We start from the raw sequence: 18,184 nt of genomic DNA on the forward strand, positions 1-18,184 counted from the left end.
ATTATTTTTTCAATAGTAATTTTTTTTAGTTTATGAATTCAGTCATGGCATTTATTTCCTTTTAGGCCCACGTATCCAGAAAAGCCAAATTCTTTCAGTTATATGTACAAGTCACAGATGATTCTATGTGGTTTGCTTTGCATATATAACTGATACGATTTATGTATTTTTATATGAAACCATTTATCTTATAAGTGTACTTTTAAGATAGTAAGTTTGTAAGAAAAATATTCTCCTCTTAAAAATCAAACAACTTGATGAGCTTCCAGAAAGTTAAGATGATATCTATGTATCTATCTTGTTTTTTTTTTTTTTTTTTTTTTTTTTGAGGCCCTGTTGCCCAGGCTGGAGTGCAGTGGCGCAATCTCGGCTCACTGTAAGCTCTGCCTCCTGGGTTCTCTCCATTCTCCTGCCTCAGCCTCCTGAGTAGCTGGGACTACAGGCGCCCATCACCATGCCTGGCTAATTTTTTTGTATTTTTAGTAGAGACAGGGTTTCACCGTCTTAGCCAGGATGGTCTCAATCTCCTGACCTCGTGATACGCCCATCTCGGCCTCCCAAAGTGCTGGGATTACAGACATGAGCCACTGCGCCTGGCCTTATCTATCTTACTTATATCTTAAAAAGTATATGAAAATATAAAAATGTATTACAATATTATGAAAGGAGGTAAGTTTGTTATTCTAAAGCTGTAATTATATAGTTAAATATGTTTTCCTTTAAAGCATTTTAAACTGTATCATTTAATCTCATGCAGATCATTCATTTTTCTGAAGCCAGAAGATGAGAACTATCAAATGTGTGAAGGAATTGACTTTGAAGAGATTATAAAAAGTGATGGTGCTCTTCTAAAGAAGAAATGTAGATCTAAAAACCCTTCTAAGGAATCATTTCTCATTAATATTGTTCCAGAAAAAGATAATTTAACATCTCTATCAGTGTATTCAGAAGATGGTTGGGATTTACCATACATAATGCATTTGTGGCCACCTATCCTGCTCCGAAATCTTCTTCCTTACAAAATTGCTTATTATATAGAGGTATCGGCAAATTGTTTTAGTGCTTCCTGTTTTTGATTTTGTAGTTTCAGTTTTTTAAGATTAAGAGCAATAAAAACTATTTTAAAGATGTAATAAAAATTAGAATACTAGTAAAGAATAGGTAATGCAGATATTCTTTTGCAACAAGTATGAGAATTATTATTGAAATAACATTTAAGAACTAGACTTCAGTGACAAAAAAGCATGCTACATTATGTTGTATTCTTTTAGTGCTGATTTTCTTAAAAGATTGTATACTTTGTGAAGTTGCTTTTTTTCTTTCATACTCTGTGTGGTTTCTTCCTGTTATAGGAATCCATACATCTTAAGATTTTATGTAAATATTTCATTTGCAATGCTTATCAAATGGAAGAAAGTAGTTCTTCATTGTCATCTATTATAGGTTTATTTTACTTTTAGAATTACCATTTGCTTTTTAAAAAAATTTTTTTGAGACTAGGTTTCTCTCTGTTGCTCAGACTGGAGTGCAATGATGCGATCATAGCTCACTGTAGTCTCAAACTTCTAGGCTCAAGTGATCCTTCCACCTCAGCCCCTCGAGTAGCTGGGACTACAGGTGCATGCCATGCCTGGATAATTTTTTTTAATTTTTAATTTTGTAGGGACAGGGACTCACTATGGCTTGTCTTGAACTCTTGGGCTCAAGTGATCCTCCCGCTTCGGCCTCCCAAAGTGCTGGAATTACAGGCATGAGCCAGTACACCCAGCCATTTACACTTTTCTGATACATGTCTCTTTTGGAGGAAAAAGTTAACATATTTATGGTTTTAAATGTGTATTTCCATATTGAGTAACAAATTATCATAGTGGTTAAGAATTTGTACTTTGCTGTCAGGTAGATTTGAAATTGCATCCTAGCTCTGTCATTTGCTAGCTGTATGTTCTTAAGCAGGCTTTATTGCTTTTCTAAATCTTTTGCTGTAGTCTGTAAAATGAGAATAATAATAAAATTTGCTTGGTTAAGACATGGGGGAAATCAAATTAGATTGTGTATGTAAAGGATTTGGTACAGTGCCTCCCAGACACAGGGTTGCCATTTATTTATCACTCTAGCACTACCACCACCATTGTTATTTTGTGGAATATTATTTAACTTGTAAAGAATCAAGAACTCCTTACTTTTGCTTTAATTAATTTAAAATCATGAGATGAAGAGATTCCTATATTATAATAATAGGAAAAGAATAGGATAGAGATGCTCGAAAAACTGGTGAGATATTCAGATGTACTGTCAATTTATATTTCTGTTCTCATAGAACTTTTAATTGGATGCTGTTAGTGATCCCATTCTGTCTGCCAGTTTCCAAAGGGTGTGATCAGTTTTTAGAAAGACAATTGAGCCATGGTGTGGGGAAGGGACTAGAGGGGACAAGAGCGGTTAGGGGACTCTTAAACTGAGAGGTCATATAGTGACATGAACTAAGATAATAGAAGGGAGGGTCGAGGGAAATGAGCAGTTTGGAGAGATACATACGATGTAATAATATAAACAGTGATTGGAAATGGGTGATGAGGGATTGTGGAGGTAGTAGGGATTACTTATTTTGGATTACTATCAGTTTTTGCCCACATTTTACATTGTTTTGTAGTTTTCAAAATAAAAATCACTAGTGGTTAAGATTGTCTTTTTGTTGTTGTTTTACAAATTATAGTGTTTTATGTTTATAATTTCCAGGGGAGTTTCCCATTATGTTATTTAATCTTCACAGTTTGTCCTTTGAAGTAAATCATTTAGACCATTTTACAAATACAGTAGCTCAAATCTCAGATTAAATACCGTGTAGAGGTTTACACAGTTGACAAAGTTAGAACTTGAATGTAAGTCTTCTGACTTGTTCTGATAGGTATTTCAAAAGCATTTTTTGCAGCATTTGGAATACATAAATAGAATTTTGAGGCATATTATTCTGCAACATTTTAATTTTTTTTTTTTTTTTATTACAGGGAATTGAAAATTCAGTTTTTACTCTAAGTGAAGGACATTCAGCCCAGATTTGTACTGCACAGTTGGGTAAAGCCAGGCTACATTTAAAATTACTTGACTATCTCAATCACGATTGGAAAAGTGAATATCACATAAAGCCTAATCAGCAAGACATTAGTTTTGTCAGTTTTACTTGTGTTACAGAAATGGAAAAGACTGATTTAGATATTGCTGTCCATATGACTTACAATACTGGTCAGACAGTTGTGGCATTTCATAGTCCTTATTGGATGGTCAATAAAACTGGCCGCATGTTACAGTACAAAGCAGACGGAATTCATCGAAAGCATCCACCTAATTATAAAAAGCCAGTTCTCTTTTCTTTTCAGCCAAATCACTTTTTTAATAACAATAAGGTATGTGATGTTTATTCTGTTTTTCCCTTGTCTTTAGCTACTTGTCACTTTTTAGTTTTTAAAGTTCTGAGTAATAAATATTATGAAACTTGGATAGAAATAACTTGTTAAATATTTGAGGCCAAAAAGATTAGAATTTAATATTATAAAGGTTTAGTGCATTAACAATATAATATCTTGTTTATGCTAAAAAGTAATTTATCAGTTTAAGCAGGAATTTTTAAAGGTACCTAAATTGTGATGTATTTGGAATATTTTTTCCTAGGTTCAACTTATGGTAACTGATAGTGAGTTGTCAAATCAGTTTTCAATTGATACTGTTGGTAGTCATGGAGCTGTTAAATGTAAAGGCCTGAAAATGGACTATCAAGTGAGTTCATTCTATGTTTATCAAGAAACTTTTATTTTAAATATTTCTATTAACTACTTAATTAAGTTTTATAAAGATGTTGTACATAACAGTTTTTGAGCTGTTAATTTTTTTTTTCTTAGGTTGGTGTCACTATAGACCTGAGCAGTTTTAACATTACTAGAATTGTGACATTTACCCCTTTTTATATGATCAAAAACAAAAGCAAATACCGTATATCAGTGGCTGAAGAAGGAAATGATAAATGGCTCTCTCTTGATTTGGAGCAGGTGGGTAGATGAATTTCAAAAATATACCTCTTTGGATTCTATTTTCTCCTTGAAGTTAGATACCTAAAGTCACCATGTAACGTTTTAACTCTCCCCTTACTCCAATTTTGTTTTAGTTTCATGAATCTTTATTGAATATTTGTGCCCTGCACTAGATAGATGGGAAGGTTCAATTTTTAATAATTAGGTAACTAGGAATGCCCAGCTTGTTAAGGGAGTTAGACGTTTAACAATTACTAACCACTTTGGTTAAATACAGCAGCCAAAGACTAGATAAGATGTAAATGCACCAAAGAGAAGGAAATTACTTATTCTCTCTAGGAAGCTATTAGGAATGCTTTCAGAGAGTAGGGTAAGCCAGACTCTTCTTCAAGTTATTTGAGGAGAGTAGTAACTTAGAAGTGAAATTTTGATTTTGTGCCATCATTAAATCTTTGAATAAGAGTTTTCTGAATGACTGACAGAGGTTGATGGAATATTTTATTTTTGAAGAACTTTTATTCTAAAAGTTAGGATTAGAGAAGTTTTTGCTGTTTCTATTCATTATTCCTTTTTGCATACAAAACCATCCTTGTTGGGATTATTCTTGAAGTATATTCTTTAGAATTTCCTTTAGGGCTGGTTTTGAAGGTAAATACCATCAGTGTCTCTAGAAAAATCTCTCTGGCGGGAGGGACAATGATCGGGATATAAACCCAGGCATTCCAGTGGGCAATGGCAACCCCCTTTGGGTCCCCTCCCATTTATGGGAGCTCTGTTTTCACTGTATTAAATCTTGCAATTGCAAAAAAGAAAAAAAAGAAAGAAAAATCTCTCTGGCTGCCTTAAGTCTTTCTTCTCTTTGTCTTTGATGTTCTGCAGTCACGCTGCTATATGTCTATATGTGGTTTACTTTTTATTTACCCTTCTTGAGGTGCTTTACTCCTAGATCTGTGGATTAATGTATTTCATGCTTTCTGTAAAATTTGCTACTATTGTTTCTTTAAATATTGCCTCTCCTCCATTCTTCCATTTTTTTCCATCTAAGCCTTTAAATCAGACATGTTGGACATTCATACTCTATCTTCCATGTCTCTTAATAGCTCTTTTATATTTTCCAACTCTCTTTGCTTCATTCTGAGTAAGTTCTACATGGACATGTTTCCTTTTTTTTTTTTTTTGCTTTTGCTGTGTCTGAACTATTTAAGTTTTCAACTGAGTATTTGAATAATTATAGTTCTTATTCCCAGAAATTTCACCTTTTTTCAAGTATATTCATTCTTTCAACAAATATTGTTTATTTTTTATGTGACTTGCAATATAATAGTTAAAGCCACAGTAGTTAAAGCCCATCTTTATGTAGTTTACATTTTAGTGGGTATAAGGGGAAACATTAATAATACCGTAATCAATTAGTATATAGTATGTTTCAAAGTGACAAGTCTAATGTGGGAAAGTCTGATGTAGGATAAGGGACATTGAGAGTTCGAGAGCCAGAGGTGGTCTCTAATTTTATGTAAGGTAGTTAGGATGGGACTCATTGGAGTGACATTTGAACAATGCCTTTGAGGAAATGAGAAAGTTAGCAATTGTCGAGAGCTCAGCTGAGGAGGAGAGAGCTGAACTGCCAGGTGTCGAAATAGCTGATTAAGACAAGCCACAATGAAAGTAACAGTCAAACCTTTAATCACTTACTGTGATAGTACAGATTGAGCATCCTTAATCTGAAAATACGAAATCAAAAATGCTCCAAAATTCGAAATATTCCAAAATCCAGAACTTTTCAAGTGCCACCATGATGCAAGAAGTGAAAAATTCTACACCTGACACTTTATGTTTTTCACTTTCTTAACTGTCATTTTTTTTTTTTTTACTGTTAAGTACTTACGTGTGAATAAGTGTAAGAAAATGATTGTTTATTGGTAACACAAATTGAGAGTCAGAAATGATGGTGATGCCACACAACCACAGATTGTCAACATGGGTGGTTGAGATAGTGACACATTCTCTTTCTGATGGTCCAATATGTACAAGTTTTGTTTCATGCACAAAATTATTTAAATATTGTATAAAATTACTTTTGGGCTATGTGTATAAGGTGTATGTGAAACATAAATGAATTTTATGTTTAGAGTTAGATACCATCCCTAAGATATCTCATTATATATATGCAAATATTCCAAAATCCAAAAGAAGTCCAGAATCTGAAACACTTCTGGTACCAAGCGTCTCGAATAGGGGATACTCAACCTGTGTAAGCAGGAGGCTAAATCAGAGAAAGCACAATTACCACCTGTGCTGGAATGGCACTGGACAAGGGTTAGGTGGATCAGCACAGACATGGGGATTGTCTCACCGTCTAGGAAACCTTGAACAAAGTGTCCGGCAGTTTTATGGACCTGGGGGATGCAGTAGGACAAAGCGGAGGAGCTAGGAATGGAAATGTGCTGAGCACTGAGAGTAGATAAAAAGTGTCTTCACTTTTTGTGAAGTGACTATACCCTTGTTTTAAACTGATCATCTGTGTTCCAGTTCTCAGCTCAGGCGCTCCCTTTCCCCCTGATAAAGAGGTCCTGCAGGAGCTCCCAAGGAAGGCCTCTGCCAAAAAGCTCTCATAAAGAGCTTCCAAATGAAGTGCCTGGGCTAGGAATGCAGACATGGATAAAAGCTTTGGGACAGGGTTGTTTGAATCCTTAAGACTGCAGTGCCCTGGCTGTGCGCAAAGTCAGGTTATATTCCTAAGCATGTCTCATATCTAGTTCCATTAATTCCATTTTATGGTTGAATAAAACTGTCTTTAACAAGCTAAGACACTTAGCTGTAACAACCAGGTTCTGCTACATTGTCCTCAAGTCATGTGATGATGATCAGGTATCACACATGAGCAGTCTCATTGAAATATATGAAGGGATCAGTCTGGTCAGGGCCTAAGATGGAGTTGACTTAATAGCTTACAGACAAGGCTGGTTCTTCATTCTTGTTCTTTTAGCTCTGTTTCCAGATTCTTTTCTCCAGTCTTCTCTCTAGTACCTTGACTATCTCCTATTCTTTTAGTTTGGTTTCCAGATCACTCATGTTGAAGTTATTTCGTACAATTCTGAGCTTCTTTCCTACTCTGAACTTTGAATACTACTTTTACTTTTTTACCCTTATTTGACAAGCAGATGCTAGATTTAATACTTGTTTTGCGTACTTTGATTTCTGCCTAATTTCCAGATAATGTTCATACCTGATTTTGATTTTTAGTAACTGAATGTACACTTGTTTTAAACCTGATCATCTGTGTCCCAGTTCTCAGCTCAGGTTTCTTGCTGATTTTTCAACCCTTCTCTGTAAGATCATGACCACATTAAAGTCTCTTTTCTCGCCAGCAGTTCACTTACCATAGCTCTTCAATTTGCTGTCCACTGCTTCTTGAATGCATAGTGCTGACAAGTGACAATCCATCTTCAAGTTGAAAGTTTACAGCTGTTTAAACAACCCAATAACTAGAGCAGTGTTAAAACAGGTTTTTTTTATAGTTTAAGTCTATTCTGATGGGAATATTAAGATGATTTATGTATTTATGGTGAAATCTGTTTATTTTTATAAACATATATAATGTATATTTTAGTGTATCCCCTTTTGGCCTGAGTATGCTTCTAGTAAACTTCTTATTCAAGTCGAAAGGAGTGAAGATCCTCCCAAAAAGATATATTTTAACAAGCAGGAAAATTGTATTCTATTGCGTCTAGATAACGAGGTAAGTTTTTTTTTCTTTTTTGCATATGTCATTAGGAAAGCTAAAATATACTGACTAGTATTGTATTTATTTTTTGTATCAAATAATTACTTCTGTTGATTTTTCCCGTTTCCCCAAAAACGAACAAAGATTTCTTTTTGTAGAAGGAAACAGAGATCTAAGATAATTTAATTGTTAAATAAAAAGTTAGTTGGGGCCGGGCGCGGTGGCTCACGCCTGTAACACCAGCACTTTGGGAGGCCGAGGCAGGCGGATCACGAGGTCAGGAGATTGAGACCATCCTGGCTAACACGGTGAAACCCTGTCTCTACTCAAGAAATAGAGAAAATTAGCCGGGCGTGGTGGCGGGTGCCTGTGGTCCCAGCTACTCGGGAGGCTGAGGCAGGAGAATGGCGTGAACCCAGGAGGTGGAGCTTGCAGTGAGCCAAGATCGCGCCACTGCACTCCAGCCTAGACGACAGAGCGAGACTCCGTCTCAAGAAAAAAAAAAAAAGTTGGAATGCCTGGAATACTAGAATATACCACATCTGGAATGTCACCTATCTGTAATACAGGGATTGAGATTATAGATTTCCAGAAATGCAGTACAAAATTCTGAATTGTTTTCTCAGTCATCCCCAAAATTAAGTTATCAAGTTATGAATAGTCTGTCCTTAAATGTTATTAGTTAATATTCTTGGGAAAATGATTACATTAAAATGTTTTCTTTTTCTTTCTTCTAGCTTGGAGGTGTTATAGCAGAAGTGAATTTGGCCGAGCATTCTACAGTTATTACATTTTCAGATTATCATGATGGAGCAGCTACATTCCTCTTAATAAATCACACAAAGAATGAACTTGTTCAATACAATCAAAGGTAAGATTATCACAAATACAGTAACTCTTGATGGTGTAAGTCTAGATGATGAGGCACAGTTTTTTTTGATAATTTCTTAAGAATATAAACACTGATAATAGCATTGTAGCTATGTAAAACAGTGTTCCATTAAAAAATGTACTTGAAGCATGTAGGGGTAAAACTGACTTGATGTCTACAATTTATTTTGAAATGCTTCAAAGAAAGAAAAATGGAAGAGCTGAAGCAAGTGTGGCAAAAGCTTGTTCATTGTTGACTCTGATGAGGAGGCTGTCAGAGTTTGTTAGGAGTCTGTGAATTTTGTCTATTTTTGAATTTTTTCATGTGTTTAATGTAGTGTAAATATGTAAAATTTCAGATTTTTTTTTCAAACAATAGATACCCTCTTATTGAGCTGTCTGGGGGAAAGGACTGCTTCCTTAAAGGCTATAATTGAATCTTCATGGTTTAGGACTACTCTTCAACATTATTCATTTTTATTTGCTGTTATATCATATCTTCTTAGTGCCACTACAGGTTATGCAAGTTTCTGATCCTCTACTTAGTAGTTCTAGGCTGTCTTGAATTTATTTTGTTTCCTTCCTTCCTTTCTTTTCACCTGTTACTTTTCAACAAGCACATATTTATCATTGCACTTCCACTTTCCTTCCACTGCTAACTGTACAACTTCTAATCGTTGATTAAAATCAAACAGACATTGAGTAGGGACCACAGGGCTGGACTAGCAAGTACCTAAAACTCGTTTGGGGTAGCATTCTCTCATCTATTTAAGATGTTAGGAAAGAGGGATGCCTGTTTTTTTTAATTATCCATATTATAAAAATAATAAGTTGTTTCTAAACGTGTGTGCAAGTGTCTTTTTAATATAATGATTTCTCTTCCTTTGAGAAGATACCCAGTACTGGGATTGCTGGATCAAATGATAGTTCTGCTTTTAGTTCTTTAAGGAATCTCCATACTGTTTTTCATAGTGTTTGTACTAGTTTACATTCCCACCAGCAGTGTGAAAGTGTTCCCTTTTCACCACATCCATGTTAATATCTATTTTTTTTATTTAAATTATGATCATTTTTGCAGGAGTAAGGTGGTATCTCATTGTGGTTTTAATTTGCATTTCCCTCATAATTAGTGATGCTGAGCTTCTTTTTATATGTTTGTTGGCCACTTGTATATCTTCTTTTGAGAATTGTCTATTCATGTCCTTAGCCCACTTTTGATGGGATTATTGTGTTTTTGTTTTTGTTTCCTTGCTGATTTGTTTGAGATCCTTATAGATTCTGGATATTAGTCCTTTGTCGGATGCGTAGTTTGCAAATATTTTCTCCCATTCTGTGCGTTGTCTCTTTACTCTGCTGATTATTCCTTTTGCTGTGCAGTAGCTTTTTAGTTTAATTAGGTCCCATCTATTTTTATTTTGTTGCATTTGCTTTTGGGTTCTTGGTCATGAACTCTTTGCCAAAGCCAGTGTCTAGAAGAGTTTTTCCAGTATTATCTTCTAGAATTTTTATGGTTTCAGGTCCTACATTTAAGTCTTAGATCGATCTTGAGTTGATTTTTGTATAAGGTGAGAGATGAGAATCCAATTTTATTCTTCTACATGTGGCTTGCCCACGATCCCAGTACCATTTGAATAGGAGATAGTCAAGGTACCAGAAAGAAGACTGGACAAAAGAATCTGGAAACAAAAGAGCTAAAAGAACAAGAATGAAGAACCAGCCTTGTCTGTAAACTATTAAGTCAACTCTATCTTAGGCCCTGGCCAGACTGGTCTCTTCACATCTAGTCCTTTCACTAGAATAAGGTGTCCTTTCCCTACTTCATGTTTTTGTTTGTTTTGTTGAAGATAATTGGCTGTAAGTATTTGGCTTTATTTCTGGTTTCTCTATTCTGTTCCATTGGTCTGCATGCCTATTTTTATACCAGTACCATGCTGTTTTGGTGACTATAGGCATTGTAGTATACTTTGAAGTAGGATAATGTGATGCCCCCAGATTTGTTCTTTTTGCTTAGTATTGCTTTGGCTATGAGGGCTCCTTTTATGGTTCCATATAAATTTCAGGATTTTTTTTCTAGTTCTGTGAAGAATGTTGATGGTATTTTTATGGGAATTGCATTGAATCTGTAGATTGCTTATGGCAGTATGGTCATTTTCATAATATTGAATCTACCCATCCATGAGCATGAGATGTGTTTCCATTTGTTTGTTAAATTTAAACTTTTAAATAAATATTCCCTTCTTATGTAATCTCCCCTGTCATTATCCTAGTTCAGTAACCCTCCATTTCTTATCTATTTGAGTAGATTTTTATGCGTTGTTTTGTTTTATTTGAGTAGATTTTTGTTTTTTGTTTTGTTTTGAGACAGTGTCTCAATCTGTTGCCCAGGCTGGAGTGCAGTGGTGCGATCCAGGCTCACTGCAGCTTCCACCTTCCAGGCTCAAGTGATTCTCATGCCTCAGCCTCCCAAGTAGCTGGGTTTACAGGCATGTGCCACCATGCCTAACTACATTTGAGTAGATTTTTTATCTATCTCTATATATCTAGTCTTATCTTTAGTAAATCTCCCATTTTCCACTAGAATGAGTTTTCTAAAATAAGAAATATAATCATATCTCTCTTGTTTAAAGTTTTTCTTTTTTTACCCATTTCTTTAAAAATATACTTCTAGGCTGCCTTTCTAAACATTTATCTTTCTGTGGCCTAAATCTTACCCTATACACAGTGAAGTTTTTTTTTTTTCCTGAATGCTCTGGGTCTTTCCATGTGTTTTTACCTGAGTAGGTGTTTCTTTCAGCTAGAAAAATGCCATTCTGTAATTGTTAAAAAATCAAGAAACAACAGGTGATGGCAAGGCTGTGGAGAAATAGGAACGCTTTTACACTGTTGCTGGAAGTGGTAATTAGTTCAACCATTGTGGAAGACAGTGTGGTGATTCCTCAAAGACTTAGAACCCGAAATACCATTTGACCCAGCAGTCCCCTTACTGGGTATGTACTCAAAGGAATAGAAATCATTCTCTTATAAAGATAGATGCACACACATGTTCACTGCAGCACTATTCACAATAGCAAAGACATGGAATCAACCCAAATGCCCATCAACGATAGACTGGATGAAGAAAATGTGGTACATATACACCATGGATACTATGCAGCCGTAAAAAGGAACGAGATCATTCCTTTGCAAGGACATGGATGGAGCTAGAAGCTATTATCCTCAGCAACAAGAACAGAAAACCAAACACCGCATGTCCCTGCTTATAAGTGGGAGCTGAACAGTGAGAACACATGGACACAGGGAGGGGAACAACACACACTGGGGCCTGTTGGGGGCACGGTGGGAGGGAGAACATCAGGATAAATAGCTAATGCATGTGGGGCTTAATACTTAGGTGTAGGTTGGTAGGTGCAGCAAACCACCATGGAATACATTTACCTATGTAACAAACCTGCACGTTCTGCACGTGTATTCTGGAACTTAAAAAAAGAAAGAAAGAAAAATGCCATTCTATGTGATCCCTTCCGTTGCCACCTTAATCTGTGTACCCCAGTTATTGATAGCACCTTTACATATGTAGATTGCAGCATTCGTCACATTGTGTTACTTTCTTGTGAGTTTGAGACGTACACACAGATAGTGAATAGTCTGAGGACTATGGTTAGTTTCCCTTTTCTTGGAATTTTCATTGCCTGTCCCAGGTAGTCCAGTACATTTTTGCATAAGGAATACTCTGCAATGAATTAAACAGATTAAAATTTGTATGAATTAAGAGCATTTTTAAATATTTTTAAACCAAATTTATTTGCTAATCAACACATTTACATTTGATTTTTTTTTTCATGGAAAAATGAAGAGTATGATTTTGTTTTCTCCTCCACATTTCCTTCTCTTGGCTTTTAAAAAAATATGGATGTTATTTCCTGCATATAAAAGTAATAGTTGTTAAATTACTGTTTTAAAAAATACTACAGAAAAAATGTGAAAGAGGACCATAATCCCTGTAATCCAAATACTGTCAACATTTTGGTTCATTGCTTTTCCTTTCCTTTCCTCCCTCCTTTGTTCTCTCCCTCCCTCCCTTTCTTCCTTCCTTATGTATCTCTCACATTTGACAGCTATTGTGAGCATATCAATTTGCTTCAAAGCACAATTTTTTTTTCTTTCTAACTTTTATTATAGGTTCAGGGGATACATGTGCAGGTTTGTTACATGGGTAAATTGCATGTCACGGGGTTTTGGTATACAGATTGTTTCATTACCCAGGTAATAAGCATGATACCCAATAGGTAGTTTTTCAATTCTCACCCTCCTTTTACTCTCCACCCCCAAATAGGTTCCTGATGTCAGTTGTTCCTTCTTTGTGTCCCTGCAAAGCATGATTTTTACTGAATGCATGATATTCTATCATTTAGATGCTCTACAATTAAATAAATACTTAATTGTTCAGAATTTTTATTTCAACTTTTATAATTTTAGAATCAGTTTATCTTCTTTTTTTGTTGTTATTTGTTTTTTGATATGGAATTTTGTTGTTTTGCCCAGGCTGGAGTGCAGAGGCGCGATCTCAGCTCACTGAAACCTCTGCCTCCCAGGTTCAAGCGATTCTACTGCCTCAGCCTCCTGAGTAGCTGGGATTACAGGTGCGCGCCACTATGCCCGGCTAATTTTCATATTTATAGTAGAGACAAGGTTTCGCCATGTTGGCCAGGCTGGTCTCAAACTGCTGACCTCAGGTGATCCACCTGCCTCGACCTCCCAAAGTGCTGGGATTACAGGCATGAACCACCGCGCCCAGCCCAGTTTATCTTCTAATAACGATCCTCAACCCATTTGTAATCATTGTAATAACTAGTTTATAATTCCTTACCATATTTTTTTGTAGTATATTGTCTTCTAATGATTTTTTTGAAAATACATATTCTGTTTTGGTTAGGGATAATTCCTTTTTTGTTATTGAAGGTTTCGATACATTTAAAATCAATTTTAAGGTTGAAACAGTATCTGCTAGCTTACCCATAAAAAATTGTAATGCTTTTTTACCTTTTCTTCAACCTCTTTCCAAATTCTTACTTTCTTGTGAATATAATTTGGGATGTTTTCAACCAGATTAATAAAAAATGGTTAGCTTTTCAAAATATGTATTATTTCATTCAAGGCCCTTTTGGTATTTGCATTGATTTTAATGTTTTAACAAAAAAATGACTTTCTTAAACTGGTTTAATTGTTCACTACAGGTTCCTCAATATTTCTGTGTCCTAGTTGTTAAAATATTGTTCTGAGTTTGTCTCTAGCTTGGTTGGAAAAAGTCTGAGTTATTTTTTTAGTAAAGATTTGTGGATAGTGTTATGCTATTGCTTGTTCGAAATGTCTTATTCTTACAAATTTATGACAATTTGACATAAAATTTTAAGTGATAACGTTTTTCTCAAAATTGTATAGGTATTGTGCCATTGTTTTTTGATATTAAACATCATTGAACTGTGAGAGTAACATTTTTATTTTCTTGCGAGTGACTATGATTTTCCTAGATATGTGTTAGGGTTTTTTTCCCCCTATTTTCTTACAAAGATATGTCTAGAATGATACTGTTTTCATTTATGTCTGATACCCAGTGAAGTCTTTTAAATCTGCAGAGTTAATTCCTTCTTCTACTCAGAAGAGCTATATTTTATTACTTGTTTGGTTTATAACTTTTGTAATGTTTTTTTCTTTCTGAGCATCTTTTTGTGAGTCAACTGAATTTCTTAGATGTGTATTTCATGTTTTGTGATTTTAAAGAATAATTTAGTTACTTTGTTTTTGCTCTAGTAAGACCAATACTTAGGAAAGAGTTACCAATTAAATTATCTTAGAATTGGTATAAATAGGGTAAAATAGTTGGAATAATTTTCCATAATTAATTTGTATTAAAAAATTGACAAAACAGTTTTAAAGACTTGAAGACCTTTATTTCCTAAGTAGAACATGTATTTTCTAAGTGGGAAAATAATGAGAAATATTCATTAGTGAACCCTTTTTTAATTGTATAAGGTAAGAATTTCAGCCTTGTTTTAATCAGAACGATCACAGATCTCAGTTAGCGAACTAAGAATTAATGAAGTATTATTTTAGTTTTTTTTAATCTCTTCATGTACTTGCATTTAATTTAACGCATATTTTTGCTACTGTGTCAGTTCTCTCAGTGAAATAGAAGATTCCCTCCCTCCTGGTAAAGCAGTGTTTTATACATGGGCTGATCCGGTGGGCTCTAGAAGGCTGAAGTGGAGATGTAGAAAAAGCCATGGTGAAGTAACGCAGAAGGATGTAAGTATTGGGTTATTATGGTGTTCCCAGCAGCCTTTTTTAAAAAAGGTATTTGGGCCGGGTGCAGTGGCTCACGCCTGTAATCCCAGCACTTTTGGGAGGCTGAGGTGGGCCATGAGTTGGAGATCAGCCTGGCCAATAAGGTGAAACCCTGTCTCTCCTAAAAATACAAAATTCACTTCGGGAGGCCAAGGCAGGCGGATCACCAGGTCGGGAGTTTGTGACCAGCCTGGCCAATATGGTGAAACCCCGTCTCTACTAAAAATACAAAAATTAGCCTGGCATGGTGGCGGGTGCCTGTAGTCCTAGCTACTAAGGAGGCTGAGGCAGAAGAATCGCTTGAACCCGGGAGGCAGAGATTGCAGTGAGCCAAGATCATGCCACTGCACTCCAGCCTGGCGACAGAGCAAGACTTCGTCTCAAAACAAAAGAAAACAAAAAAAAACAAAAAACAACAGTATTTGATTTTCAGCCTTCCTAGTTTTAAGGACTTTTTGTGGCCACACTTCTGAAAAACTGCCAAACGTCTTCAAAATAGTATTCAAGTATTTACTTAACCAAAAATGTTTAAAACCAAAAGTAGTCTTATTTTGTTTACATCATTTGCTTCTACTGTGTTATAAAGAGTAAAGTTGTGTTTAGAGAAGTGCTTTCAGCATTCACTTGAAAAACGAATATGTTCTCTGCATTGACAATCATACTAGGTAGATTTAGCTTCTGTAAGGAACATTTAAGGATCCACTGAGTGAACTAAAACAAACTTATTTCTGAGTAGCAAGCTATGATGATAAAGTTATGCGCATATATTTTCTGGTAACATTTTAAATACTTTCAGAAAATTTTTAAAAGTTTTTAATCCTTCAAGATTCATCTTAACTTGACTCCTGATGTTTTTTTTTCTTACCACTGGTGATTTTTTCTTCCTGCTTATCAGTAGGTGGTATTTTCTCATTGTCTTTCAGTGCTGCTGTTGAGGAGTCTGCTGTGGGTATTGTTTACATTGTATTTAAGAGGATTGCCTACAAGTGGCCTAACTTTCAGTTTTAAAAATTCATGACTATTAGATTTATTCAGGAAAAAAATATTGTACTTTGATATAAAAATAGTCTTATTCATTTGATCTGTTGATTAGTACTTTGCATATTTATATCATAGTGATAGTTTGAAGCTTATAAAGATAAATCAGACATTCACTGTAAAATATTAGAAAGACTTCAGTGAAATAAGTTAGTCTTCTTGATTCTCAATGTGGTTTTAGTGATATACGTATATATACTTAGAAAGTATTATAAGTAATGTAAGTATCCCCAGATAATTATTTTATGGTAACAACTCACAGTTTTTAATTTCTGTATATTGTAACGTGAAGGTATATTATATAGTAAAATTTTCTGAAAATCAGAATATTAACTAGAAATTAATGGCTGAATATTAATTATGAGAATTTGCTATGTTTATCTTGTCATTGACCCTCAAAACCCTGATATCAGCACATTTATGTGAGATTCCTGCAGAAATAGCCTCATGATGAATATACATGCTTTGTAGAACATACAATTGAGATACAAGATATTTTTTATCCTGTTTGATTCAGCTATGAAAGGAAATGTGAATTTCAGACTGAAACAACTTTTAATACATATCACATTGCTGTAGTCTTAGAATAAAGCAGAAAAAAATACTTTGTGTTACAGATTTCAGCCTACATGGGAAGGTTCAATTTTATTAAAATGTTTAAATTAAAAAGTAAACAATTGGCCTGTCTTTATGAGTGATAATTTTATAACAGATAACATCAAATGATTTCAATAATGTAAATTTGCAAGTATTCTACAAATATTAATTCATTTAGTTGCCACTAACCCCATGAAGTAGGTGCCATTAATAGTCTCATTTTATAAATGTGAAATCTAAATTTCATGTTCTTTGGGACCAAATTCTAATTTTTTGTTTTTTTTTTTTTTTGGTGGTTTTATTCTAGGATATGATGATGCCTATAGATTTGGGGGAAAAGACAATATATTTAGTTTCATTCTTTGAAGGTTTACAACGCATTATTTTATTCACTGAAGATCCAAGGGTATTTAAAGTAACATATGAAAGTGAGAAAGCAGAGTTAGCAGAGCAAGAAATTGCAGTGGCATTACAAGATGTTGGAATTTCTCTTGTCAACAATTACACGAAGCAAGAAGTAGCCTATATAGGCATTACAAGGTTAGATGCATTAAATTTTGGATACATTTAAATGATCAGTTTCTAATTGTTAAGAAATTGTTATTGTAAAATCTCAAATGATTTAGTTTCAGTTTTGTGCTTTGACTATTCATTGATACTGTGGTAGTGCTAGTTTTAAATGTGCTTGAGGGAATTTTTTGCCTTTTGAAATAAAGATATGGCAGAAATCAAATTTATAAACTCCTTATTATGTTAATCCTTCCACTTATCTAAAAAGTTATATTTATTCAACTTGCCAAAAGTATGTTTTGCATATCATACAAAATGCTTAGTTCATTTTCCATTACCATCTAGCACAGTTCAGGGTACATATGCTGTAGCTGTTGGAGGATTAACATAGACAATCACTTTCTAATTTGACCTTGGCACTTTAAGATCTAATAAGATCTAATAAGGTGATCACTGTTTTTATCATTTCTCGTATAAGACATCACCATTAAATCTTTTATCTCTCCCTTATGTCCTTATTATTCCTATTCATAAACAGTTGTTTTAATTTACATATATTAGTGCTTAATGTGAGAATATTTCTTCTGTATAACCAGGATAATGTAATTTTAATTCTTTTCTTGAATTAAATTCTTGAATATATATAAAGGTATATGATACAGATGTAAATTTAGTTTTCTATGTACATTAATCTATACGTGTCCCTGACCTCTTATTGAATTGAATCAATGCCATTTTAAAAGGAATATTAAAATCTATATTCTTAAGAATTTTTATTCTCAAAAAATGTTTTTACTATTTAAATAGATCAAATACACCATAGATTTTTAAGACCTTTAGACCTATTATATGTTATCTTCTAAGCTAAGTGATGTTAATGCAAAGATGAATAATACATGGTCTCTACCTTTCTATTTGTTAAATGAATATAAGTTCTATAAGGAATAAACAAATAGAATGCTTAAATAAAATTAAACAACTTAAATATTTAAGTAACATAGGAAAGTGAGAAAGCAGAGTTAGCAGAGCAAGAAATTGCAGTGGCACACTCTATATCCTAGATAACTATTTTATACTTTGT

General features: G+C 34.3%; 1 protein-coding gene across 6 annotated transcripts in view; it reads left to right on the top strand.

Moving 5' to 3' along the window:
• VPS13A (vacuolar protein sorting 13 homolog A) overlaps positions 1 to 18,184 on the top strand; it is a 238,492-nt gene that overhangs the window by 159,159 nt on the left and 61,149 nt on the right. For all 6 annotated transcript variants that reach the window (XM_019033908.4, XM_055351759.2, XM_019033909.4 and 3 more), the window contains exons 47-54: positions 758 to 1,040; positions 3,006 to 3,401; positions 3,667 to 3,771; positions 3,894 to 4,040; positions 7,633 to 7,761; positions 8,484 to 8,617; positions 14,790 to 14,919; positions 16,901 to 17,133. In XM_019033908.4, coding sequence (XP_018889453.4) covers positions 758 to 1,040; positions 3,006 to 3,401; positions 3,667 to 3,771; positions 3,894 to 4,040; positions 7,633 to 7,761; positions 8,484 to 8,617; positions 14,790 to 14,919; positions 16,901 to 17,133 — 1,557 coding nt within the window. The remainder of the gene's footprint in view (positions 1 to 757; positions 1,041 to 3,005; positions 3,402 to 3,666; positions 3,772 to 3,893; positions 4,041 to 7,632; positions 7,762 to 8,483; positions 8,618 to 14,789; positions 14,920 to 16,900; positions 17,134 to 18,184) is intronic.

This window comes from Gorilla gorilla, chromosome 13 (assembly GCF_029281585.2).
Source record: "Gorilla gorilla gorilla isolate KB3781 chromosome 13, NHGRI_mGorGor1-v2.1_pri, whole genome shotgun sequence".
NCBI lineage: Eukaryota > Metazoa > Chordata > Mammalia > Primates > Hominidae > Gorilla > Gorilla gorilla.